Raw genomic sequence first — 26,958 nt, 5'->3', positions numbered from 1 at the left:
TTACCCACACACAGACACACACAATTGTAAAAAAAAAAAACCCAAAAAACCCAATATACTCAATCTTTCACAGTTGCTACATTTGTTCACAAGTGACTCTACATTGAGGCTACCAGGATTTTCAAAGGGATGCGGTAGACTGTATTTTTCTGGGGCGTTGTTTCTGTATGTGCGTGGGTCTTTGGACGTCTGGATGACCAGATGGATGTAGAACAAATCAGATTTATCAATGTTAATGAGTGAAGGTAAGCATCTCTTGATTTGTCCCCAGGTCTTCATTTTATGATGCCAGGGGAAAAAATCTGACTTTTGGTCTCCCATTTGTTGTTGCTTTGTAAATGTAAACAGTAACTGAATGTCATGCTCTGCAGATACAGTCTGAAATAGTGAGCACCATGATGTGGATACTGTAAAGCAGGGGTGATAATTAAATGGAACCAAAATATTCACAATCTTTCTGTTTTGATGACATTGATATGATGTTCTAAATGTCACATCCAAGGTGCCAAATGCATCACATTTTGTTAGAAGATGTGTCATGTTGATTTCCGTGACTTTCTTCCGAGGTTTGTGTTTCGGTTGAATTTTCTGGTGCTATTTGACCTTCACAATAAAACGTGCTATATCCCTTTCCAGAGCCCCTCAGAGGATGAGAGAGGCATATTGAGGGATTCAGCCAGCTGGATTGAGCTCAGGGATTATCCTCAGATGAAATGCACAGTGGAGAGAGCGAGGGAAGAAGGCAGACACATCCCAATGCAGTGTAGCCAATTCGACAATTACTCCCATATCTGAAGAAGTTCTGTCATATTTAAGATTTCCTATGCTTTAGCTCATTTGTTGTTGTCTCATTTAAAGTTTAATGTGATTTTTCTTTTTCCCAAAAAGTGCTGTAGTGATGATATATTTTTGTAGTCCCACCTGGAAATTAGCATCAGCCTGGTACCCTGGGATTTTTCTGGTGAATTTTGGATTATTGCAGAAGACAAGCTCTCTGGCAAACAAAATTTTATGATATTTACATGTTTTTTCAGCAAGATAATCTTCACAAATGAACACCACTTTTATTAAAGCAAAAATGGAATTACCAGAAGTAAAAAGCTAATGTTCATTTAGTTTGATGTGATTTTATTTTGAAATCATTTTTAAAATTGCACACTTTCCAACAGATTGGAAAAGGTTATTGTTATCATTATTATTATTATTATTATTATTATGATTACTATTATTATTATTATTATTATTATTATTATTATTATTATTATTAGTAGTAGTAGTAGTAGTAGTAGCTGTAACAACTGGTTAAATGTTGTTAGATTACATATGGTAGTGTTGAAACTACAGTATATTCTTTTGAAGTGAATATTCAACTGTAAACAGTATTTCAACGATCAAGTTGTGTTGTTCTGTCTCTTTTTCAGTTGATGGCTGCTACTGGAAACAATGCAGCTAAGGCCAAATATGAGCAGAAGGTTCCTGCTTTCTACTACAGACCAACACACACTGACTGCAAGTAAGTGCTCCTTCTTTCAGTTGTGACTTTCAAAACACAAATAAGCAGTTTATCTATGTTGTCTGAAAAGAGAAAATATGTGCTAAGGTTAGTTAGCTAACACATAACTCTCTGCTTAGGCTAACTGAACATAGATAGTGTAAAGACAATATACTATTAGTACATCAATTTAGTGACAAATATACTTTATTACAGTTTACAGCTATCTATATTTTTGCATTTATTAAACATTTTTGTTCTTCACTGGGTTTCCATAATGGCACCAGTATCACTTAAAGGTCAGTGTTTGTGTGTCAATATAATACAACCTTTATTCCACAAAATATCAAAGGTGATTTGTAAGTTCACTTATATTTTGATTACTGTTTCCTCTGTAAAAAAAAAAAAAAAAAGAGTTGTAGAAAGTGTTGTGTCCTTTTTGGTCGGTAGGCTATTGCTAACTAGCTGGAGCTAGCTGGCTACAGCTAGGCTTCATGAGTGCATGCGACATGTGGCGTTATTTCATAGTATGAAAAGCACAGGTGTAGATAATTAATGGCATTAGTAACACCTTTTCCTACTATGACAATCAAACTGTTAATATTAAGAAAGTTGGATACAGCGTCGTCACTCAGCAACAAAAAAAAAAAGTATATGCAGAAAAGTGCAGTGCTCGGAACAGCAAAGATACTGCGCAGAACCCTCAAGCTCCCTGGAGGACCCGAGCTTAGAGATAGGGTCAACCACCTGCGCACCCGCGGAGGGTGAGGAGAAGATATATATATATATACTGTATATATATATATATATATATATATATATATATATATATATATATATATATTATTATTATTTTTTTATTTATGGAGTGTCCCCAGAGCTTTGGAAATCTGTCATTATTTCCGTGACATCTCAAAGTAAAGTCTATGTAAAGTCTATTTGAGTATCTTACAACTAATTAGAAACAACTAATTACTTAATTAATCAAGTGTAGTTTTTTAAATTTACAGTTTTTCATGTCACAAATTATAGCGTGCCATGGTGTCAGTAAGAAGGGTAAGCAGTTCATGGGGGTCCTCTATCAATGAACCATAGCTTGCCCCCACCGTAATGCTCTTCGCAGTTGTGGTATGTAAAAATTCATACTATATAGCATTATGATTTATGCAGCTTTAAAGTATTATTTCTTTATGTAATATTAGCCCCTGTTGAGCTCCACAGTCCTATGTAAACAGAAAGGCGGTTACACTGCGTACTGATAAGTGCTAAAGCGGTGCAAGCACCACGTTGTGCAGTGGGTCATTTTTAATGTAAATGAAGATATAGTATACTGTTTCACACCTCTCAAAGTATTACGTCAGGCCTATAAAAATGATTTACACCCCCCAGTTGACTAGCCTATTTCATGTTTCACTGTATTGGAAGTTTGAATCACCGTGGATTAATGAATTAATTAAGCTTCAGCTTCTTTTGGGACAACATCACAGTTCTCTATGCATACATTTTAATTTTATCTGGAGGCTGCTACCTTTCTGTACAAACAAACCTAAATAATTGAATCTGACTCTATTTCCTTTTCCTTCTTCCTACACTTTGGTTGAATACGCTGAGGTAGTGACACAGATTTTCTTGGACATGTTCCCCTTGTCCTTCCATCTCTCTCTGTGTCTGCCATCGTCCAACAGAATTTGATTTAAATAGACAGAAGCAGAACTTAGAGTGAGAGACAACTCAGATGAAAGAAATGTGTCTTTCTCAGTGTCTGTGCCATGGTGTCTGTTTGTGTTCACTCACTCCGCTCCCCTGAGATCCTCAGGGTTTAGTTCCCATCCAGTGTCACAAGAAGGTGTCATTCAAAGACATATCCGCTAAGAGCACAACACTTTACCTCTAGATGCTGATAGAATGTTGGTTTGGAGCCTGAAGGGGAGACTGAGAGGTTACGAGAGGTAGAGAAGGAAACAGAATGAGAGAGATTGTTGGCATGGTGATGTGCTGACTTTTGCCAATTGTTTCTTCTCACACTGAAGAGGTAGAAGGTCTAAAATTGAGATTCCTTTATATTGAGGTTTGGTAGAAAATGTGGAAACAAAAGAGTGTGAGAACATAAGCTCAAGGACAATTTATTCAGTTTAACCAGGGCCTAAAGTAACAATAGAGATAGTGTTCAAAATGGAAAATACAATTTTGACTGCTCTGCCATTGTAATAATCAATACCACTCACATGGGTGTGTAACTGAGGCTCAGCGAAAATTCAATATGATGATTTATTGTATTTCAATGGAATTGATATTGGGGAAACATTGTATATAGATTTGGGGATACACAGTTCATTTTTTTACATTCAGAATATCAAGAAGATGAACTCAAACTCAAAAAATATCATCTGAAATATCTGAGGGGATGTCATTTAAAAATGTGTGTTTTATAATCAAACTTTATATTAACACACAGTTCAATGATTAAGATCAACTGGATTACATAACCTATAACCCATAATATCATGATATATTCAGATAAAGTCCCGGGCAATAGGGAAAAAGGGTGACAGAAGAAGAATGATATATTCAAAACGATGTTAAAATGTTGCATATATATTTCCATTTCCTTTCTATCGTAATGTTGAAAAACAGCAACTGCATTACAGCAATATTTGCATCATTCTGATCCTAGCACGTTATGTTCATTCTGCCCTGAAGTTCTTAATAACATGAGAAAATACTCAGTAATTGGCGAGGATTGAAATTCACATAGGAGTATACAAAAATTGGCTATTTATTTATTGAATAACCAAAAAATATATAAAATCAGCCGGCGATATATGAAGCTACAGCCAGCAGCTTTTAACATGGCTTGCCCCTCACAACTATATAAGCACTCCTCTATTCATCCACTATACAATCTCAAAATATAACTGTTATTGACTTGACACTAGGATATTATTATTAGATAGTTAGTGAGTGAGTGTAACTGATATGACAGCTAACTCCGGTTGTTTTTTATGTCTCCAGGATGCTGAGAGAGCAGTGGATCCGAGCCAAGTACGAGAGGAATGAGTTTGAGTTTATCGAAAAACAGGAGCCTTACTCTGCAGGTACTGACATATTTGTTTTCTTATATTTTATGAGCTGATTTGTTTTTAAGCTGAAGCAGATTTTTCTCATCAGTACCCACTCATGAAATGTACATTGAAAGGACTTGGGCTCAGCTATGTAAAACACTATTTAAGGAAAAGTTTGGTAAATACTCGATGCACTTTCTTACCAAGAGTTAGAGGAGAAGATTGATACCACTCTCTTGTCTGTACGGGAAAATGTGAAGCCACAGCCAGGAGAAACTTAGTTTAGCTTAGCATAAATATTAGCAACGGAGGAAACAGCTAGCCTGGCTCCCTCTGAAGGTTAGAAAATCTGCCTATACCAACACCTCTGAAGACTAGTAATTAGCATTGTAACTCCTTTTATAAATTCTTGCAAACACTGAAGTGTTTTTGTGACTTCCTGTCTCTGTTTCACCCTGCTTCTAGTCTTTATGTTTAGTTAAGGTTAGCTAAAGATCTCCTGAATGTAGCTTCATATTTACTGGATGGATATGAGAGTGGTTTCAATCTTCTTATTTCCCCATTTCCAAAAATGTCAAACGCAGCTTTGAAAGAAAAATGTTAAAATGTTATGGCATGTTACTGCTCGGCATTCAGAAAACCCCTCAAAAACCCCTCTGCGACATTTGAAGTCCCTGTGAAACGAGAGTTGGGGCATCTGCACCGTGACATTTCCTGGTGAAACGGAATATTTGAGTGGTGTATAGTTACAAGAGGGATTTTAATCTAACCATCAGCCACAAGTGGGCGGGCTTAGAGTTTGGCATGATGCAGAGCTACAGAGCAGTCGGCTCCACACACCTCCCTCACTTTGTATAAGATTAATAGGAGAATGAGGGAGCGATGAAAGAGAAACTTTCAACTGGATCCGTGAAAAAAATATCTGTTGTAGCATTAGATGTGATTGCCCAGTTAGAATTATAGAAAGAACACGTACAGATTCTTGCACGCACAAACACTCATATGAAGAATGGCCGCTCTCTTGTTGTGCCAATCTTGCGTTGTTTACCCTTCGATAAGCAGAACCTTGAAAACTTCTCGGACAAACTTTTCCCAGTGGATGCCAACAGCTGGAATTAAATTATCCTGAAACCTCCAACGTTGACTTTCAAACATTAATTTTCACCCTTCTTCTCCTAAGTGGTTGTGTTTGTAGTTTAAAGCACTGTCGTCATTTTCAAGCAGTGACACTGTAATTGTCTCTGCCGGAGAACAGAGGTGGCACTAAAAAGGTGTGTATGTGCATGCGTGCATGCGTGCATGTGTGCGTGCGTGCGTGCGTGCGTGCGTGCGTGCATGCGTGTGTGTGTGTTTGGAGGATGAGTGTGCAGTATTTGTGTGTAGGGGTGGATGTGTGTCATCTAGTATACATTTCATGTCTTGTTGTTTAATAAGCTTTCTGATTGGCTTACAGTGACCTCATTCGTTTATTGTTACAGTGGCACACTGTGCACAAACACACACACAAACACACACACACACACACACACAGATAGAGTGTAATAATATGAGTCATTCTGTTATCTATATTTGTGCATTTATATGGTATGTGTGTGTGTGTGTGTGTGTGTGTGTGTGTGTGTGTGTGTGTGTGTGTGTGTGTGTGTGTGTGTGTGTGTGTGTGTGTGTGTGTGTGTGTGTGTGTGTTGGTGGCTCAGATTGACTATTGGCAGTAACCTGGCCTCCACAGTGGCCAGTGTTAATATTGATTCCGTATGCAAAGGATAGGAGGAAGAAAAAGAGTGTCAGGGAAGGAGGCCAGGGTGGGGACAAGGAGGGCTATTGATCGATGAGGTAATGCCAGCGTAGGTAAATGTTTCATGTCAGAAAGTCACAGCCGCAAAGACACACATACACACACAGAGCGTAATGGGTGCAGAGGACGAGAAAACAGAAGAGAGGTAATTGGTCCAGCTTAGTAATGTTACACTCGTTACACGTACGTGTTTTTCTTTTTTTACTTGACTTGAAAATAAAGGGGTGGATGATTATCTCAGAGATGTTGGAACACATTCGAAGTGTTGGCCCCTTTGCAGTCACTTATTCGACAGCACTAATTGGATATCCATCTTCTACAACAACTCCCTGGTCATTTTGTAGACATCCAAAGTGCTCCCATGCTGCTGATTTAGGGGGCTTTTTTGGTGGTTATAGTGTTCCCTCTGACATTTTTATAGCTCTTCTCAACATATAAGTGGCACGACTTTCACAAACACAAAACAGACCGGTGGGCACACTCACCTCGCGAGAGGAGAGTTCACCTTACACAACGATTTATTTTTACAAGGCAACAATGCAAGAATCAGGACTCCATTGATATTGTAGCTTTTATAATTCTTAAGGTAATGAAATGGCAATGTAATGTGACGACAGAAAAATACCTGAAGTATCATATTTTAAGTAAACCGACCCTTTAAGAGCCTGTTACTTTATTGATCCCCTCCTTATCCATTTCTTCCTCTTTTATACACATACGCAATCTTTCCTCTTAGCTTATTAATTACTTTCTTGTATTCTGTTCTTTTCCACATAATCATGTGGGGCAAATTAACTCCTCTTTGATCCCTTATGTCAATTTCAGTGCAAGTTTATACCGCAATTGGTGCTCATCATAAAACTCTCTACATTACATCATCAGTCTAATGGATAAAACGTCTCTTTCACCCAAATAAGCCACAAAAATAGATCAAGATTAGAAAGAAAACACATCACAGCATGACAGAAATAGAAAAGACAGAAAAGCTTTTTACCAAAATAGAAGAAGAAAAAGAAGGAGACATTGCAGGCTATAAATAGAACAGCATATCATTAACATAGAAAAGGATGCGCTTTGGTCTTTAGAGACAATAAAATCTTTGTGTTTGCTGTCTCATGCTGCATTTCCTGCTGAATTTTCCTCTCTTGTTTGTTTGCCTCTTGGACATTGTGTTTTCCGTCTCACCGTCTCCTTTTTCATCGTCCTCTTCTAAATGCCATTTCTAACGATCTTTGATTTCTGCTTAACTGAAGTATCGTCTTACACCAACCAGTTGCAACATCTCACCATTACTGTTATAAATACCTACATTTAATCTCTCATCTGCGCCGATGGGTTTTTAGATAAGAGCCTCCCAACCTCAAACACTTTTTTTTTCTCTCTGTCCAGGGTACAGAGAGGGGTTTCTATGGAAACGAGGAAGAGACAACGGCCAGTTTCTCAGCCGAAAGTTCATCCTGTCGGAGAGGGAGGGGGTGCTGAAATACTTCAACAAGCAGGATGTAAGCAAGATGATGCAGCTGGTTTTTAACAGTGTTTACAGAAACAAAACACAGTCATATTCAGGAATACAAGACTTCATAAGACTTATAAGACAAAGTCCTATTTGTTGTTCATGATGTCTTCCTCTACCAAGGCCAGGGATCCCAAAGCCATGATGAAAATTGAGACCCTCAATGCCACCTTCCAACCGGCCAAGATTGGCAACCCATGCGGCCTGCAGATCACCTACCTGAAAGACAACAGCACAAGGAACATCTTTGTCTACCACAGTGATGCTAAGGTATGCAGTCAAACAATTATTTGCACACATACTTGTGAATAGTATTACTGTACACTAGGGATTTCTTATTTTTCCCTGAATATGACATTTTCTGTCCCTGGAGCAGAGGCACACTATTGTGGGAATCCTGGGAAATGGACTTGTTTTTAAGGTATAACTTCAGCTACAGTCAAATGCATTGGTCATTCTACACTACTTTAACCAAGGTGAAATATAAATAATAATAATAATAAATAATAATAATAATTTATAAACCTATTGGTTCCCAACATGACCACTTTAGTGTATTATTTGGTGGCCCCTCAGTGGCTCTGGTGGAAATGCCCTGTTAAGTATTTCTATAGTAATTTTATTTTCTTTTTTTTTTTTTTTCCTGTTTACCTAATATTATATTTCTTTGGAAACGGGAAATAGTTTGGATGTGTATTTCCGGAAATCCCATTTCCCTTAAGTGTTTTCAATGATGCAAAGCCATGCTTATAACATGTCAAGTCTTAGAATGCAGTAATAGAGGGCACTAATACAAGGTTAGTAGTATAATATATATACAGTATATACTGTCTGCTTTTCTAAACACACTTGGACTGCCCCTTAATAATTCACTTCCTTTTGGCGTATTTCCGTAACTGATCATTTGTCACTGTCATGTTTATCACTAGAAACAGCATAGTCAGAAAATATTTGGATAGTAACACAATTTTTGTTCTTTTGGCTTTGAGACAATGATTTTGAAGGTCAAGTGCTAACTTTTAGCTTTAACTCAACGGTTTCTGCATCCACATTTAGGGAAAAAAATTGGAATAGATTTGCTGTTCAAAAATTGAGGGGCTATGGGAAAAAAGGGCTGCGATTGCTTCTGTGTACAACCAGTACGAATGTAAGCGACCTCAAACTACCTTAAAGCTGCAAGTCACTTTAACCTTATAAGCATGGTTTCATTTTAAAGATTAAAACCATCGCAGTCACACTATATACACACTACACTGTATGTCAAATGTGAAATATGTTGTTTTTGTAAGTTTGGGTTTATTATTTTGCCTTTGTTTTTTTAAAAAGATTTGAATTTAATCATGGAAACACACCACATCCACCACAGCATTGTGAGTATATTATCGTCACTACTGTGCCCAGCTTGGTGCTTCCTTGTGGGCAGACGACAAATGTCAGTACCCTACATATTTACATATTAATGCGTTCCACGTGAGTTGACTAAAATACAGATCGAAGCATCTTTATTATTTGTTTTATCCATCCATCCGCAGTAAAGCACTGGTTAAAGTATTTTATGTTGTTAGGTTTGTAGGGTCAGCAGGAAGTAGTAAGACTTCATTTTACTGTATGTGTCCCATCATTTCCACACTGATTAATTTCCTTTATATGACAGTGTTAGTGGCATTCTTTAGTGCATTGTTTAAATTGTAAAAAGTAAGATACATTCTAAAATAAAATAGCCAGGTTCAGTGGCATTAAAAAAAATCATGAAATGAAATCATCCTAGTTTCAGCTTTAAAGAAAAGGTCAATTTCTCCATCACATAAACATCCTTTATGATTTCAAAAAGTCTTAATGGTAATGGAATTCTTTAACGAAATCAGGCCTCATCATTTCCATTAAATGTCCTAGGAAGTTCTGGGGGGAAAAATGCAATTTGGTGCTTATAATAGGGAAATAGAGACAGATGTTCTAAACCAATACACATGGTTCCCACTGATGTGGACCTTTTACCTAGAAAAGTCATGGAATTAGTAAAATCCTTGAAAGTTTTTCAAAAGTCATAGAAATCTCATCTCTTCTCATCTTCAACCGCTTATCCGGGGTCGGGTCGCGGGGGCAGCAGCTTTAGCAGGGGACAATCTCTCCACCTAGTCCTGGGTCTTCCCCGAGGCCTCCTCCCAGCTGGAAGTGCCTGGAACACCTCCCTAGGGAGGCACCCAGGGGGCATCCTTACTAGATGCCCGAACCACCTCAACTGGCTCCTTTCAACGCAAAGGAGCAGCGGCTCTACTCCGAGTTCCTCACAGGTGGCTGAACTTCTCATCCTATCTCTAAGGGAGACTCCAGCCACCCTCCTGAGAAAACCCATTTCGGCCGCTTGTACCCGCAACATCGTTCTTTCAGTCATGACTCAGCTTTCATGACCATAGGTGAGGGTAGGAACGAAGATTGACCGGTAGATCGAGAGCTTTGCCTTCCGGCTCAGCTCTCTTTTTGTCACACCGGTGCGATAGAGCGACTGCAACACCACCCCGCTGCTCCGATTCTCCGGCCAAACTCATGCTCCATCGTCCCCTCACTTGTGAATATGATCCCAAGGTACTTGAACTCCTTCACTTGGGGTAAGGACTCATTCCCTACCTGGAGAAAGCAATCCACCGGTTTCCTGCTGAAAGCCGTGGCCTCAGATTTAGAGGTGCTGATCCTCATCCCAGCCGTTTCACACTCGGCTGCGAACCGGTCCAGTGAGTGCTGAAGGTCACTGACCGACGATGCCTTCAGGACCACATCATCTGCAAAAAGCAGAGACAAGATCCTCAGCCCACCGAACTGCAACCCCTCCCCACCACGACTACGCCTCGATATCCTGTCTATGAAAATCACAAACAGGATTGGTGACAAAGCGCACCCCTGGCGGAGGCCAACCGAATCCGACTTACTGCCAAGGATCCGGACACAGCTCTTGCTTTGGGTGTACTTCTGTGGGCCATCCAATCCCTGTACAGTCATAGAAATCCTTTATGTTAATTGAAATTGTTACAGTAATATTTTGTGAATAACATTCATGTAATGTGGACAGTAACATAACTCCAAATTATTTTCTGTGTACATGCAATATTATGTAATATCCAGGCTACATATTTATGTTGCTTCATTATTTTTCAGAATTTCATCTAGAAATGAGTTTAGTACACTGATATTACAATTTTCGTTTTTACACTCATTCTTGAACGCCAGTGCCAGACTGACATAAGTGCTTGTAAACCTATTTTAAAAAGGACCATGTATTGACTGTGACTGTCTTTGAAGTGAATATGAACATAACCAACTATAAGATATGGGAAAAGTTTATGTTTATTTGCATATATGTAAAATGTAATTAACATTTTGAGTAGATTGCACTATACAGTTCTGTTTGTGTTATATGTTGTGAATGGTGCTATACATTTTAATATGGGTCCTTGAAAAGTCATGGAAAAGCATTGAGATTTTGAACATGAAGTAGAAAGTAGCCACTTACATTTTAGTGTTTAGGAAAGAATGAGGAATTGATATGATAGTTTCATATTTTGAGTAGATTTAGTCTATTTTATTAACCGTTAAACTTGTGATATTGAACCTCTATGTGTATATATGTATGTGCATTTGTGTGCCCTCTAAAGAAATAGAGAGAATCTTAATAAAAAAGGAGAAGATTAAAGAAAAAACACAGACAGATATTAATAGCTATTCAGTAGAGCCTGAGACAGAAATAGTGCTGCCCCCTCTGCTGGCTGAGCAGAGTTACTGAAGACTGTGACAGAAAGAGTTTGTTGGGTTCATTCAGTGTGACCGTCACTCACAATTGTCAGCACTGCAGCATAAAATAACTGCATTACTCACTCTGAGCCCAAAGCCCAAAATGCAGACTGTGACTAGATACCACGCAAATTCCAGCAGGACAAGTTGCCACTGCGGGTGTTTGTTTTTTACAGGAGATGGTCGACTGGTTCAACGCTATAAGAGCGGCAAGGTTCCACTACCTACAGGTGGCCTACCCTGGAGCGAGTGACGAGGAGGTGAGGATTTAATCACTCAACATGCTGTTCTGGAGCTTGTTGGTAAGAAAATAATTGTTTAAGGTGTCTGATCCTGTGGCATACCTAAACCAAGTATGAAACACCACGGAACATTATGAATAATTCAGTTGCTGTACGACAGATGACTAACATGCAATATGCTTATGTATGCTCTTATTTCATATGATTCGCTTTTGTCTTTTCTCCTTCAGCTGGTACCCAAACTGACCCGAAACTTCATGAAGGAAGGCTTCATGGAGAAAACAGGTCCAAAGGTTTGTGTTATGGTTATACAGTGCTCACTGGATCTTACTGCATCTCCAAAGTGAAATCAGGAATAATAATGTTACTCCACCTCAATTCCACTGTTACAGTGTCTACAGATCATGTTTTTATAATGGTTTTTGCAACTTTTTTGCCTTAAATACTCAATAAACCAATGTCTACTGGCTTGTTTTGCAGAAATTTTATTTTGAATTAATTTGAGTAGTTGAGGCCTAAAAAGGAGAACAAATGCAAAGGTCGGGGATTTGTCATTCAAGTCAAGCATGCTCATTGTATGCTCATTTTAATGGCCAAGACATTCTTACATTTAATTCTCACCTAGCCTGATAAAAAGGTATGGCTACAGTTTGTTTACACCCTGTAGACCTCTTATGGCAAGTTCCCTTTTCTTTTCTCTCTGAAAAATACAATTGTCTCTCTTGCTCTGCTACAGCACACCGAGGGCTTCAAGAAGAGGTGGTTTACTATGGATGACAGGAGACTCATGTATTTCAAAGACCCCCTGGTAAGAAGAAGCCCGCATCTCCATTATTTTTCCTTTTGTTCTGACTGATAACTGTCACACATGCACTGCAAACCTGAAATGATCTAGACATCACCTGGAGGAGCTATATGTGAGAACGCACATTTCTGAAATAGTTGGATCGGACATCAAACAGAGTTCACCCTGCCAGCTTCAAGTACAAAGTCAGTGTAATTTCCAGTTGAACACAATTTACAACGAACGAGTGTGTGTTGATGATGTTTCTGTTGTGTGGCTACAACAAAAATGTCTAACTGGAGAGACAACAAGATTCAAGAACTTATGTCCTGCATGCGCACCTGACTCCCTGGACATTGTCTGGAGTTCATATGGAAAAGGACTTAAGGTTGTTCACAGGACTTGCTCTCTCTCTCTCTCTCTCTCTCTGTCTGTCTCCCAGGATGCCTACGCTCGTGGTGAGGTGTTTATCGGCAGTAAGGAGAACAGCTACACTGTCCTTTCAGGCTTGCCCTCTTCAACACAAGGCTACCACTGGAACCACGGCATCACTATTGTTACACCAGACAGGAAGTTCCTGTTTGCCTGTGAGACCGAGGCAGAGCAACGGGATTGGATATCTGCTTTCCAGAGGGTCATCAATCGCCCAATGAGGCCGCAGGAATATGCAGGTGTGGATCATTTAAACATTTGAAATCAGAAATTATTCATTTGCAGTAAGGAAACACTTTTTCCTCTTTTATTTTTGATAATTATCTTTCTATTTTTAAAGGTACCTTGTGGTGGTTTGCTTCTAGTTGCACTTTGGAGAAATGTTTTTGAGAGAGGATTTCATTTGTATTTTGTAACGCACAAACCAAATAACACACATGAAGCATAATCTTGGGGTTTACGGAATGCTAAGATGAATTGGCATCCACTACAGCACTGGATAAATTAAACTGAAACATTTGTGACTTTGACAAAGTCAAACAACAATTACTTTATGAGCAAAGAAAAATACCGCCATTAAAAAAACAAGCAACTGTAAGCATGGCAGCATAAGTACTTCCGTCATCAGAACTTGGTTTCAACAGTTTTCTGTTTTTTATATGATTATCTACTTGGACTTAGGTACATTTATCATGTAAGTCTGGACAGACCTATATGTTAACTGCAACTTGACTGGTTGGTGTAAAAATACGAAGAGATTTTTACTGTTAAGCGAGTGTTCTCTGCTAGCGACAACTATTGGCTATTACGCCATGGCCTTTTGTCATAGGTGTAAACTGCAACTTGACTGTTTGGTGGAAAAATACCACTGGAAAGGCATAATTCTACAGGTCTTTGGTTCTCTCTTCTGTCAGCTTTACTGGGCCTTCACGTGTCTCCCCCTTCTCTTTCTGTTTCATTCTTTTTTGTCTCTGATACTGCTACAGCGTTATCAGGGGCTATTGTTACTTCTTTTAAAGCAGCACATTGTTCTTTTATAATGGATAAGGCACTGGCCTCTGAAGCCAGGGATTGTGGGTTCGAGTACCATCTCTGGCGATTTACAGCAGAGTGGCGCAGCAGAAGCTCGCTGAGCCCATAACCCAGAGGTCGATGGACCAAAACCATCCTCTGCTATTTAATTCTGGTTGTTCAAAGGTCAAGGTCACCATGACCTCGTTTCTGTCCCATTCTCATGAACTCCTCAAGAACCTTCTGTATGTCTACTGAACTGCTGCTGCTAACCCATTTTGGCTGTTAAATGGCTGGTCACTTCCTCTGCGGTATTATGTTTTCAGGTTTTCCACTGGTCGAAACAACGAGGTTGCGAGTACAAGCGGCCGAAATGGGTTTTCTCAGGAGGATGGCTGGAGTCTCCCTTAAGGATAGGGTGAGAAGTTCAGCCATCTAAGAGGAACTCGGAGTAGAGCCGCTGCTCCTTTGCATTGAAAGGAGCCAGTTGAGGTGGTTCGGGCATCTTGTAAGGATGCCCCCTGGGCGCCTCCCTAGGGAGGTTTTCCAGGCACGTCCAGCTGGGAGGAGGCCTTAGGGAAGATCCAGGACTAGGTGGAGAGATTATATCTCCACACTGGCCTGGGAAGGCCTCGGGATCCCCCAGTTAGAGCTGGTTAATGGTGCCCGGGAAAGGGACGTTTGGGGTCCCCTGCTAAAGCTGCTGCCCCCGCGACCAGACCTCAGATAAGCGGTTGAAGATGAGATGAGATGAGATGTTCCATTCTTGAGGGAGTTTCTTCAAATTAGGCACACATACGCATGTGGACTCAAGGCTAAACTGATTAGATCTTGGAGGTCAGAGGTCAAGGTCATAGGTGTAAACTGCAACTTGACTGGTTGGTGGAGAAATACGACTAGAAGGGAATAATTCTACTGATCTCTAGTTCTCTCTTCTGTCAGAGCTTTACTGGTCCTTCACGTGTCTCCCCCTTCTCTTCTTGTTTCACTCTTTTTTTGTCTCTGATACTGCTACAGCGTTATCAGGGGCTATTGTTACCTCTTTTAAAGCAGCATATTGTGCTTCCCACATTGTTCTTTTATAGTGGAACCTGCCGTATCTCTACGGAACGTGTGACAATGTGGCATGTAAAGCCCCAGTGGCCTAATGGACAAGGCACTGGCCTCCTAAGCCAGGGATTGTGGGTTCGAGTCCCATCTGGGGTGATTTACAGCAGAGTGGCGCACCAGAAGCGCCGATGGACCGAAACCAACCTCTGCTATTTAATTCTGGCTGTTAAATGGCTGGTCAGTTCAACTGCTGGCAACAGCCATTGTCTGCGGTGTTAGGTTTGAAGGTTTTCCATTGGTCTGTCCCATTCTTGCGGGAATACCTTCAAATGAGGCACACATATCCATGTGGACTCAAGGCCAAACTGATTAGATCTTGGCTGTCAAAGGTCAAGGTTGCCATGACCTCGTTTCTTTCGAACTCCTCAAGAACCTTCTTTATGTCTACTGAACTGCTGCTAACCCGTTTTGGCTGTTAAATGGCTGGTCACTTCCTCTGCTGGCGACAGCCATTGTCTGCGGTATTATGTTTTCAGGTTTTCCATTGGTCGTTCCATTCTTGAGGAAATTTCTTCAAATTAGTCACACATACCCATGTGGACTCAAGGCTAAACTGATTAGATCTTGGCAATCAACGGTCAAGTTCGCCATGACCTGGTTTCTGTCCCATTCGCATGAACCCTTCGAGAACCTTATGTATGTCTCTGAACTTGTGGAATTGTGGGATGTAAGGCACTGGCGTCCTAAGCCAGGGTTTGTGCGTTTGAGTCCCATCTGGGTAGATTTATAGCAGAGTGGCGCAGCGGAAGCGTGCTGGGCCCATAACCCAGAGGTCGATGGACCGAAACCATCCTCTGCTATTTAATTCTGGCTGTTAAATGGCTGTTGCCAGCAGTGGAACTGACCAGCCATTTAACAGCCAGAATTAAATAGCAGAGGATGGTTAAATGGCTGGTCAGTTACAATGCTGGCAACAGCCATTGTCTGCGGTGTTAGGTTTGAAGGTTTTCCATTGGTCTGTCCCATTCTCGTGGGAATACATTCAAATGAGGCACACGTATCCATGTTGACTCAAGGCCAAACTGATTAGATCTTGGCTGTCAAAGGTCAAGGTCTACTGAACTGCTGCTGCTAACCCGTTTTGGCTGTTAAATGGCTGGTCACTTCCTCTGCTGGCGACAGCCATTGTCTGCGGTATTATGTTTTCAGGTTTTCCATTGGTCGTTCCATTCTTGAGGAAATTTCTTCAAATTAGTCACACATACCCATGTGGACTCAAGGCTAAACTGATTAGATCTTGGCAGTCAACGGTCAAGTTCGCCATGACCTGGTTTCTGTCCCATTCTCATGAACCCTTCGAGAACCTTATGTATGTCTCTGAACTTGTGGAATTGTGGGATGTAAGGCACTGGCGTCCTAAGCCAGGGTTTCTGCATTCGAGTCCCATCTGTGGAGATTTACAGCAGAGTGGCGCAGCGGAAGCGTGCTGGGCCCATAACCCAGAGGTCGATGGACCGAATCCATCCTCTGCTATTTAATTCTGGCTGTTAAATGGCTGGTCAGTTCCACTGCTGGCAACAGCCATTGTCTGCGGTGTTAGGTTTGAAGGTTTTCCATTGGTCTGTCCCATTCTTACGGGAATACCTTCAAATGAGGCACACATATCCATGTGGACTCAAGGCCAAACTGATTAGATCTTGGCTGTCAAAGGTCAAGGTTGCCATGACCTCGTTTCTTTCGCACTCTCATTAACTCCTCAAGAACCTTCTGTATGTCTACTGAACTGCTGCTGCTAACCCGTTTTGGCTGTTAAATGGCTGGTCACTTCCTCTGCTGGCGACAGCCATTGTCTGCGGTATTATGTTTTCAGGTTTTCCATTGGTCGTTCCATTCTTGAGGAAATTTCTTCAAATTAGTCACACATACCCATGTGGACTCAAGGCTAAACTGATTAGATCTTGGCAGTCAACGGTCAAGTTCGCCATGACCTGGTTTCTGTCCCATTCTCATGAACCCTTCGAGAACCTTATGTATGTCTCTGAACTTGTGGAATTGTGGGATGTAAGGCACTGGCGTCCTAAGCCAGGGTTTCTGCATTCGAGTCCCATCTGGGGATATTTACAGCAGAGTGGCGCAGCGGAAGCGTGCTGGGCCCATAACCCAGAGGTCGATGGACCGAAACCATCCTCTGCTATTGAATTCTGGCTGTTAAATGGCTGGTCAGTTCCACTGCTGGCAACAGCCATTGTCTACGGTGTTAGGTTTGAAGGTTTTCCATTGGTCTGTCCCATTCTTAAGGGAATACCTTCAAATGAGGCACACATATCCATGTGGACTTAAGGCCAAACTGATTAGATCTTGGCTGTCAAAGGTCAAGGTTGCCATGACCTCGTTTCTTTCGCACTCATGAACTCCTCAAGAACCTTCTGTATGTCTACTGAACTGCTGCTGCTAACCCGTTTTGGCTGTTAAATGGCTGGTCACTTCCTCTGCTGGCGACAGCCATTGTCTGCGGTATTATGTTTTCAGGTTTTCCATTGGTCGTTCCATTCTTGAGGAAATTTCTTCAAATTAGTCACACATACCCATGTGGACTTAAGGCTAAACTGATTAGATCTTGGCAGTCAACGGTCAAGTTCGCCATGACCTGGTTTCTGTCCCATTCTCATGAACCCTTCGAGAACCTTATGTATGTCTCTGAACTTGTGGAATTGTGGGATCTAAGGCACTGGCGTCCTAAGCCAGGGTTTGTGCGTTCGAGTCCCATCTGGGGAGATTTACAGCAGAGTGGGGCAGCGGAAGCGTGCTGGGCCCATAACCCAGAGGTCGATGGACCGAAACCATCCTCTGCTATTGAATTATGGCTGATCGGTTCCACTGCTGGCAACAGCCATTGTCTGCGGTGTTAGGTTTGAAGGTTTTCCATTGGTCTGTCCCATTCTCGTGGGAATACATTCAAATGAGGCACACATATCCATGTGGACTCAAGGCCAAATTGATTAGATCTTGGCTGTCAAAGGTCAAGGTTGCCATGACCTCGTTTCTTTCGCACTCATGAACTCCTCAAGAACCTTCTGTATGTCTACTGAACTGCTGCTGCTAACCCGTTTTGGCTGTTAAATGGCTGGTCACTTCCTCTGCTGGCGACAGCCATTGTCTGCGGTATTATGTTTTCAGGTTTTCCATTGGTCGTTCCATTCTTGAAGAAATTTCTTCAAATTAGTCACACATACCCATGTGGACTCAAGGCTAAACTGATTAGATCTTGGCAGTCAACGGTCAAGTTCGCCATGACCTGGTTTCTGTCCCATTCTCATGAACCCTTCGAGAACCTTATGTATGTCTCTGAACTTGTGGAATTGTGGGATGTAAGGCACTGGCGTCCTAAGACAGGGTTTGTGCGTTCGAGTCCCATCTGTGGAGATTTACAGCAGAGTGGCGCAGCGGAAACGTGCTGGGCCCATAACCCAGAGGTCGATGGACCGAAACCATCCTCTGCTATTGAATTCTGGCTGTTAAATGGCTGGTCGGTTCCACTGCTGGCAACAGCCATTGTCTGCGGTGTTAGGTTTGAAGGTTTTCCATTGGTCTGTCCCATTCTCGTGGGAATACATTCAAATGAGGCACACATATCCATGTGGACTCAAGGCCAAACTGATTAGATCTTGGCTGTCAAAGGTCAAGGTCTACTGAGCAACTGCTGCTGCTAACCTGTTTTGGCTGTTAAATGGCTGGTCACTTCCTCTGCTGGCGACAGCCATTGTCTGCGGTATTATGTTTTCAGTTTTTCCATTGGTCGTTCCATTCTTGAGGAAATTTCTTCAAATTAGTCACACATACCCATGTGGACTCAAGGCTAAACTGATTAGATCTTGGCAGTCAACGGTCAAGTTCGCCATGACCTGGTTTCTGTCCCATTCTCATGAACCCTTCGAGAACCTTATGTATGTCTCTGAACTTGTGGAATTGTGGGATGTAAGGCACTGGCGTCCTAAGCCAGGGTTTGTTCATTTGAGTCCCATCTGGGGAGATTTACAGCAGAGTGGCGCAGCGGAAGCGTGCTGGGCCCATAACCCAGAGGTCGATGGACCGAAACCATCCTCTGCTATTGAATTCTGGCTCTTAAATGGCTGGTCAGTTCCACTGCTGGCAACAGCCATTGTCTGCGGTGTTAGGTTTGAAGGTTTTCCATTGGTCTGTCCCATTCTTACGGGAATACCTTCAAATGAGGCACACATATCCATGTGGACTCAAGGCCAAACTGATTAGATCTTGGCTGTCAAAGGTCAAGGTTGCCATGACCTCGTTTCTTTCGCACTCTCATGAACTCCTCAAGAACCTTCTGTATGTCTACTGAACTGCTGCTGCTAACCCATTTTGGCTATTAAATGGATGGTCACTTCCTCTGTTGGCGACAGCCATTGTCTGCGGTATTATTCTTCCGGGAATACCTTCAAATGAGGCACACATATCCATGTGGACTCAAGGCCAAACTGATTAGATCTTGGCTGTCAAAGGTCAAGGTTGCCATGACCTCGTTTCTTTCGCACTCTCATGAACTCCTCAAGAACCTTCTGTATGTCTACTGAACTGCTGCTGCTAACCCGTTTTGGCTGTTAAATGGCTGGTCACTTCCTCTGCTGGCGACAGCCATTGTCTGCGGTATTATGTTTTCAGGTTTTCCATTGGTCGTTCCATTCTTGAGGAAATTTCTTCAAATTAGTCACACATACCCATGTGGACTCAAGGCTAAACTGATTAGATCTTGGCAGTCAACGGTCAAGTTCGCCATGACCTGGTTTCTGTCCCATTCTCATGAACCCATCGAGAACCTTATGTATGTCTCTGAACTTGTGGAATTGTGGGATGTAAGGCACTGGCGTCCTAAGCCAGGGTTTGTGCGTTCGAGTCCCATCTGGGGAGATTTACAGCAGAGTGGCGCAGCAGAAGCGTGCTGGGCCCATAACCCAGAGGTCGATGGACCGAAACCATCCTCTGCTATTGAATTCTGGCTGTTAAATGGCTGATCGGTTCCACTGCTGGCAACAGCCATTGTCTGCGGTGTTAGGTTTGAAGGTTTTCCATTGGTCTGTCCCATTCTCGTGGGAATACATTCAAATGAGGCACACATATCCATGTGGACTCAAGGCCAAACTGATTAGATCTTGGCTGTCAAAGGTCAAGGTTGCCATGACCTCGTTTCTTTCGCACTCATGAACTCCTCAAGAACCTTCTGTATGTCTACTGAACTGCTGCTGCTAACCCGTTTTGGCTGTTAAATGGCTGGTCACTTCCTCTGCTGGCGACAGCCATTGTCTGCGGTATTATGTTTTCAGGTTTTCCATTGGTCGTTCCATTCTTGAGGAAATTTCTTCAAATTAGTCACACATACCCATGTGGACTTAAGGCTAAACTGATTAGATCTTGGCAGTCAACGGTCAAGTTCGCCATGACCTGGTTTCTGTCCCATTCTCATGAACCCTTCGAGAACCTTATGTATGTCTCTGAACTTGTGGAATTGTGGGATCTAAGGCACTGGCGTCCTAAGCCAGGGTTTGTGCGTTCGAGTCCCATCTGGGGAGATTTACAGCAGAGTGGGGCAGCGGAAGCGTGCTGGGCCCATAACCCAGAGGTCGATGGACCGAAACCATCCTCTGCTATTGAATTATGGCTGATCGGTTCCACTGCTGGCAACAGCCATTGTCTGCGGTGTTAGGTTTGAAGGTTTTCCATTGGTCTGTCCCATTCTCGTGGGAATACATTCAAATGAGGCACACATATCCATGTGGACTCAAGGCCAAATTGATTAGATCTTGGCTGTCAAAGGTCAAGGTTGCCATGACCTCGTTTCTTTCGCACTCATGAACTCCTCAAGAACCTTCTGTATGTCTACTGAACTGCTGCTGCTAACCCGTTTTGGCTGTTAAATGGCTGGTCACTTCCTCTGCTGGCGACAGCCATTGTCTGCGGTATTATGTTTTCAGGTTTTCCATTGGTCGTTCCATTCTTGAAGAAATTTCTTCAAATTAGTCACACATACCCATGTGGACTCAAGGCTAAACTGATTAGATCTTGGCAGTCAACGGTCAAGTTCGCCATGACCTGGTTTCTGTCCCATTCTCATGAACCCTTCGAGAACCTTATGTATGTCTCTGAACTTGTGGAATTGTGGGATGTAAGGCACTGGCGTCCTAAGACAGGGTTTGTGCGTTCGAGTCCCATCTGTGGAGATTTACAGCAGAGTGGCGCAGCGGAAACGTGCTGGGCCCATAACCCAGAGGTCGATGGACCGAAACCATCCTCTGCTATTGAATTCTGGCTGTTAAATGGCTGGTCGGTTCCACTGCTGGCAACAGCCATTGTCTGCGGTGTTAGGTTTGAAGGTTTTCCATTGGTCTGTCCCATTCTCGTGGGAATACATTCAAATGAGGCACACATATCCATGTGGACTCAAGGCCAAACTGATTAGATCTTGGCTGTCAAAGGTCAAGGTCTACTGAGCAACTGCTGCTGCTAACCTGTTTTGGCTGTTAAATGGCTGGTCACTTCCTCTGCTGGCGACAGCCATTGTCTGCGGTATTATGTTTTCAGTTTTTCCATTGGTCGTTCCATTCTTGAGGAAATTTCTTCAAATTAGTCACACATACCCATGTGGACTCAAGGCTAAACTGATTAGATCTTGGCAGTCAACGGTCAAGTTCGCCATGACCTGGTTTCTGTCCCATTCTCATGAACCCTTCGAGAACCTTATGTATGTCTCTGAACTTGTGGAATTGTGGGATGTAAGGCACTGGCGTCCTAAGCCAGGGTTTGTTCATTTGAGTCCCATCTGGGGAGATTTACAGCAGAGTGGCGCAGCGGAAGCGTGCTGGGCCCATAACCCAGAGGTCGATGGACCGAAACCATCCTCTGCTATTGAATTCTGGCTCTTAAATGGCTGGTCAGTTCCACTGCTGGCAACAGCCATTGTCTGCGGTGTTAGGTTTGAAGGTTTTCCATTGGTCTGTCCCATTCTTACGGGAATACCTTCAAATGAGGCACACATATCCATGTGGACTCAAGGCCAAACTGATTAGATCTTGGCTGTCAAAGGTCAAGGTTGCCATGACCTCGTTTCTTTCGCACTCTCATGAACTCCTCAAGAACCTTCTGTATGTCTACTGAACTGCTGCTGCTAACCCATTTTGGCTATTAAATGGATGGTCACTTCCTCTGTTGGCGACAGCCATTGTCTGCGGTATTATTCTTCCGGGAATACCTTCAAATGAGGCACACATATCCATGTGGACTCAAGGCCAAACTGATTAGATCTTGGCTGTCAAAGGTCAAGGTTGCCATGACCTCGTTTCTTTCGCACTCTCATGAACTCCTCAAGAACCTTCTGTATGTCTACTGAACTGCTGCTGCTAACCCGTTTTGGCTGTTAAATGGCTGGTCACTTCCTCTGCTGGCGACAGCCATTGTCTGCGGTATTATGTTTTCAGGTTTTCCATTGGTCGTTCCATTCTTGAGGAAATTTCTTCAAATTAGTCACACATACCCATGTGGACTCAAGGCTAAACTGATTAGATCTTGGCAGTCAACGGTCAAGTTCGCCATGACCTGGTTTCTGTCCCATTCTCATGAACCCATCGAGAACCTTATGTATGTCTCTGAACTTGTGGAATTGTGGGATGTAAGGCACTGGCGTCCTAAGCCAGGGTTTGTGCGTTCGAGTCCCATCTGGGGAGATTTACAGCAGAGTGGCGCAGCAGAAGCGTGCTGGGCCCATAACCCAGAGGTCGATGGACCGAAACCATCCTCTGCTATTGAATTCTGGCTGTTAAATGGCTGATCGGTTCCACTGCTGGCAACAGCCATTGTCTGCGGTGTTAGGTTTGAAGGTTTTCCATTGGTCTGTCCCATTCTCGTGGGAATACATTCAAATGAGGCACACATATCCATGTGGACTCAAGGCCAAACTGATTAGATCTTGGCTGTCAAAGGTCAAGGTTGCCATGACCTCGTTTCTTTCGCACTCATGAACTCCTCAAGAACCTTCTGTATGTCTACTGAACTGCTGCTGCTAACCCGTTTTGGCTGTTAAATGGCTGGTCACTTCCTCTGCTGGCGACAGCCATTGTCTGCGGTATTATGTTTTCAGGTTTTCCATTGGTCGTTCCATTCTTGAGGAAATTTCTTCAAATTAGTCACACATACCCATGTGGACTCAAGGCTAAACTGATTAGATCTTGGCAGTCAACGGTCAAGTTCGCCATGACCTGGTTTCTGTCCCATTCTCATGATCCCTTCGAGAACCTTATCTATGTCTCTGAACTTGTGGAATTGTGGGATGTAAGTCACTGGCGTCCTAAGACAGGGTTTGTGCGTTCGAGTCCCATCTGGGGAGATTTACAGCAGAGTGGTGCAGCGGAAACGTGCTGGGCCCATAACCCAGAGGTCGATGGACCGAAACCATCCTCTGCTATTGAATTCTGGCTGTTAAATGGCTGGTCGGTTCCACTGCTGGCAACAGCCATTGTCTGCGGTGTTAGGTTTGAAGGTTTTCCATTGGTCTGTCCCATTCTCGTGGGAATACATTCAAATGAGGCACACATATCCATGTGGACTCAAGGCCAAACTGATTAGATCTTGGCTGTCAAAGGTCAAGGTTGCAGGTGCTCCGGAAACCATTTTCACCCCTTTTGACTTATTCTCACCAGAAGGGTCTGAACCTTAACGGATCTGAGAACATCCCGAAAGCTTGGGCCATGACAGGTCATTTTGCTTTCTGAAAGAGCTACGGCCTTGAGCTTGACATATGTCATAAAAGGGCAGGCATGGAGCACATATGAGGTGGTTTGAGGTCTCCAGGTGCTTCTGAGCCTCCGCGGGGGGTCGCCAAAGCCCCCAAAAAAATGGATTTTCACATTGTCATATCTCAGCCCTAGAAGCTCATAATGATGTGAAACTTGGACTGGTTACTCAACTCACAGCCATATATGTGTACCTAGAGCGTTGAATCTCCAACTCTTTTCCTTCCTAGCCAGGTTGCATCTGGCCTAGTTAGCAATGTCCTGGTGAAACGCCGTCAACGCCAGGCTACTCCTGAGCTCCAGCTGATACTCTGGTATGATTTTGGAGTCTTAATTCAGTTCATAACTGAAATTGTTACAACTATCTATACTGACTATACAACTGTCAATTCAAACGTGTGGCCATTGTACACACCTTGGCCCAATGGCAACACGTCGCGTTAGGCCCCAAATCCGACCTTTTGAGCCTTAAGAGGCCCTTTGAGCAGAAGACAGTAAGCTGTGAGGCTAAAACTCACAGCCTGTATTCAGAAAGACCATATGCATGTGCCATTAAAGTTACAGCTCCCTCCTCCACTCCTTTTGACCAATTAGGGGTCAATTGAAGGTATTGACAGTGGGCTGTGAGGCTGAAATTCACAGGATATGTTCATCAAGACCTGGGGGAAAACATATCAGAGTTACAGCTCCCTACTCCCTTGTTTCAGCACAGCCCCAGTATATTTTACACTATAACTCAGAGATGCTTAAGAGGAGGAAGCTGAGATTAATACGCCGAGGTCCTCAGTTACCCAGGAGTCTGCAGTGTGAATTTCAGCCCCGCATCTCACTGCGTTTGGGAGATAAGTGGCTAGAAAGGGAGGGGGTCACAGAAAGTGTCATTTGGCAATACTTTTGGATGGGCATCATGTGACCCCATTAGCGGGAAATACGAAAAATAAGTCCCCAATGGCAATACTTGTTTACCCTGGTTCATTGGCAGTACTTCGATTTTGTTGGCCAGGGATTGTCGGTTTGAGTCCCATCTGGGTAGATTTATAGCAGAGTGGCGCAGCGGAAGCGTGCTGGGCCCATAACCCAGAGGTCGATGGACCGAAACCATCCTCTGCTATTTAATTCTGGCTGTTAAATGGCTGTTGCCAGCAGTGGAACTGACCAGCCATTTAACAGCCAGAATTAAATAGCAGAGGATGGTTAAATGGCTGGTCAGTTACAATGCTGGCAACAGCCATTGTCTGCGGTGTTAGGTTTGAAGGTTTTCCATTGGTCTGTCCCATTCTCGTGGGAATACATTCAAATGAGGCACACGTATCCATGTTGACTCAAGGCCAAACTGATTAGATCTTGGCTGTCAAAGGTCAAGGTCTACTGAACTGCTGCTGCTAACCCGTTTTGGCTGTTAAATGGCTGGTCACTTCCTCTGCTGGCGACAGCCATTGTCTGCGGTATTATGTTTTCAGGTTTTCCATTGGTCGTTCCATTCTTGAGGAAATTTCTTCAAATTAGTCACACATACCCATGTGGACTCAAGGCTAAACTGATTAGATCTTGGCAGTCAACGGTCAAGTTCGCCATGACCTGGTTTCTGTCCCATTCTCATGAACCCTTCGAGAACCTTATGTATGTCTCTGAACTTGTGGAATTGTGGGATGTAAGGCACTGGCGTCCTAAGCCAGGGTTTCTGCGTTCGAGTCCCATCTGGGGAGATTAACAGCAGAGTGGCGCAGCGGAAGCGTGCTGGGCCCATAACCCAGAGGTCGATGGACCGAAACCATCCTCTGCTATTTAATTCTGGCTGTTAAATGGCTGTTGCCAGCAGTGGAACTGACCAGCCATTTAACAGCCAGAATTAAACAGCAGAGGATGGTTAAATGGCTGGTCAGTTACAATGCTGGCAACAGCCATTGTCTGCGGTGTTAGGTTTGAAGGTTTTCCATTGGTCTGTCCAATTATCGTGGGAATACATTCAAATGAGGCACACGTATCCATGTTGACTCAAGGCCAAACTGATTAGATCTTGGCTGTCAAAGGTCAAGGTCTACTGAACTGCTGCTGCTAACCTGTTTTGGCTGTTAAATGGCTGGTCACTTCCTCTGCTGGCTACAGCCATTGTCTGCGGTATTATGTTTTCAGGATTTCCATTGGTCGTTCCATTCTTGAGGAAATTTCTTCAAATTAGTCACACATACCCATGTTGACTCAAGGCTAAACTGATTAGATCTTGGCAGTCAACGGTCAAGTTCGCCATGACCTGGTTTCTGTCCCATTCTCATGAACCCTTCGAGAACCTTATGTATGTCTCTGAACTTGTGGAATTGTGGGATGTAAGGCACTGGCGTCCTAAGCCAGGGTTTGTGCGTTCGAGTCCCATCTGTGGAGATTTACAGCAGAGTGGCGCAGCGGAAGCGTGCTGGGCCCATAATCCAGAGGTCGATGGACCGAATCCATCCTCTGCTATTTAATTCTGGCTGTTAAATGGCTGGTCAGTTCCACTGCTGGCAACAGCCATTGTCTGCGGTGTTAGGTTTGAAGGTTTTCCATTGGTCTGTCCCATTCTTACGGGAATACCTTCAAATGAGGCACACATATCCATGTGGACTCAAGGCCAAACTGATTAGATCTTGGCTGTCAAAGGTCAAGGTTGCCATGACCTGGTTTCTGTCCCATTCTCATGAACCCTTCGAGAACCTTATGTATGTCTCTGAACTTGTGGAATTGTGGGATGTAAGGCACTGGCGTCCTAAGCCAGGGTTTCTGCGTTCGAGTCCCATCTGGGGAGATTAACAGCAGAGTGGCGCAGCGGAAGCGTGCTCGGCCCATAACCCAGAGGTCGATGGACCGAAACCATCCTCTGCTATTTAATACTGGCTGTTAAATGGCTGTTGCCAGCAGTGGAACTGACCAGCCATTTAACAGCCAGAATTAAATAGCAGAGGATGGTTAAATGGCTGGTCAGTTACAATGCTGGCAACAGCCATTGTCTGCGGTGTTAGGTTTGA

At 43.0% G+C, this 26,958-nt stretch overlaps 1 protein-coding gene across 1 annotated transcript in view; it reads left to right on the top strand.

Annotated features, from left to right (window-relative positions):
- Positions 1-1,421: 1,421 nt before the first annotated feature.
- LOC310961097 (arf-GAP with dual PH domain-containing protein 1-like) overlaps positions 1,422-26,958 on the top strand; it is a 181,154-nt gene continuing 155,617 nt past the window's right edge. The window contains exons 1-8 of the mRNA XM_083933057.1: positions 1,422-1,513; positions 4,505-4,587; positions 7,739-7,851; positions 7,986-8,132; positions 11,822-11,905; positions 12,118-12,180; positions 12,624-12,695; positions 13,114-13,342. Coding sequence (XP_083789183.1) covers positions 1,425-1,513; positions 4,505-4,587; positions 7,739-7,851; positions 7,986-8,132; positions 11,822-11,905; positions 12,118-12,180; positions 12,624-12,695; positions 13,114-13,342 — 880 coding nt within the window. The 5' untranslated portion in view covers positions 1,422-1,424. The remainder of the gene's footprint in view (positions 1,514-4,504; positions 4,588-7,738; positions 7,852-7,985; positions 8,133-11,821; positions 11,906-12,117; positions 12,181-12,623; positions 12,696-13,113; positions 13,343-26,958) is intronic.

The sequence above is a fragment of the Echiichthys vipera genome (assembly GCF_963691815.1).
Source record: "Echiichthys vipera genome assembly, chromosome: 18".
Taxonomy (NCBI): domain Eukaryota; kingdom Metazoa; phylum Chordata; class Actinopteri; order Perciformes; family Trachinidae; genus Echiichthys; species Echiichthys vipera.
Note: the sequence above shows the minus strand (reverse complement) of the source record. Positions and strands in the feature narration are given on the sequence as shown.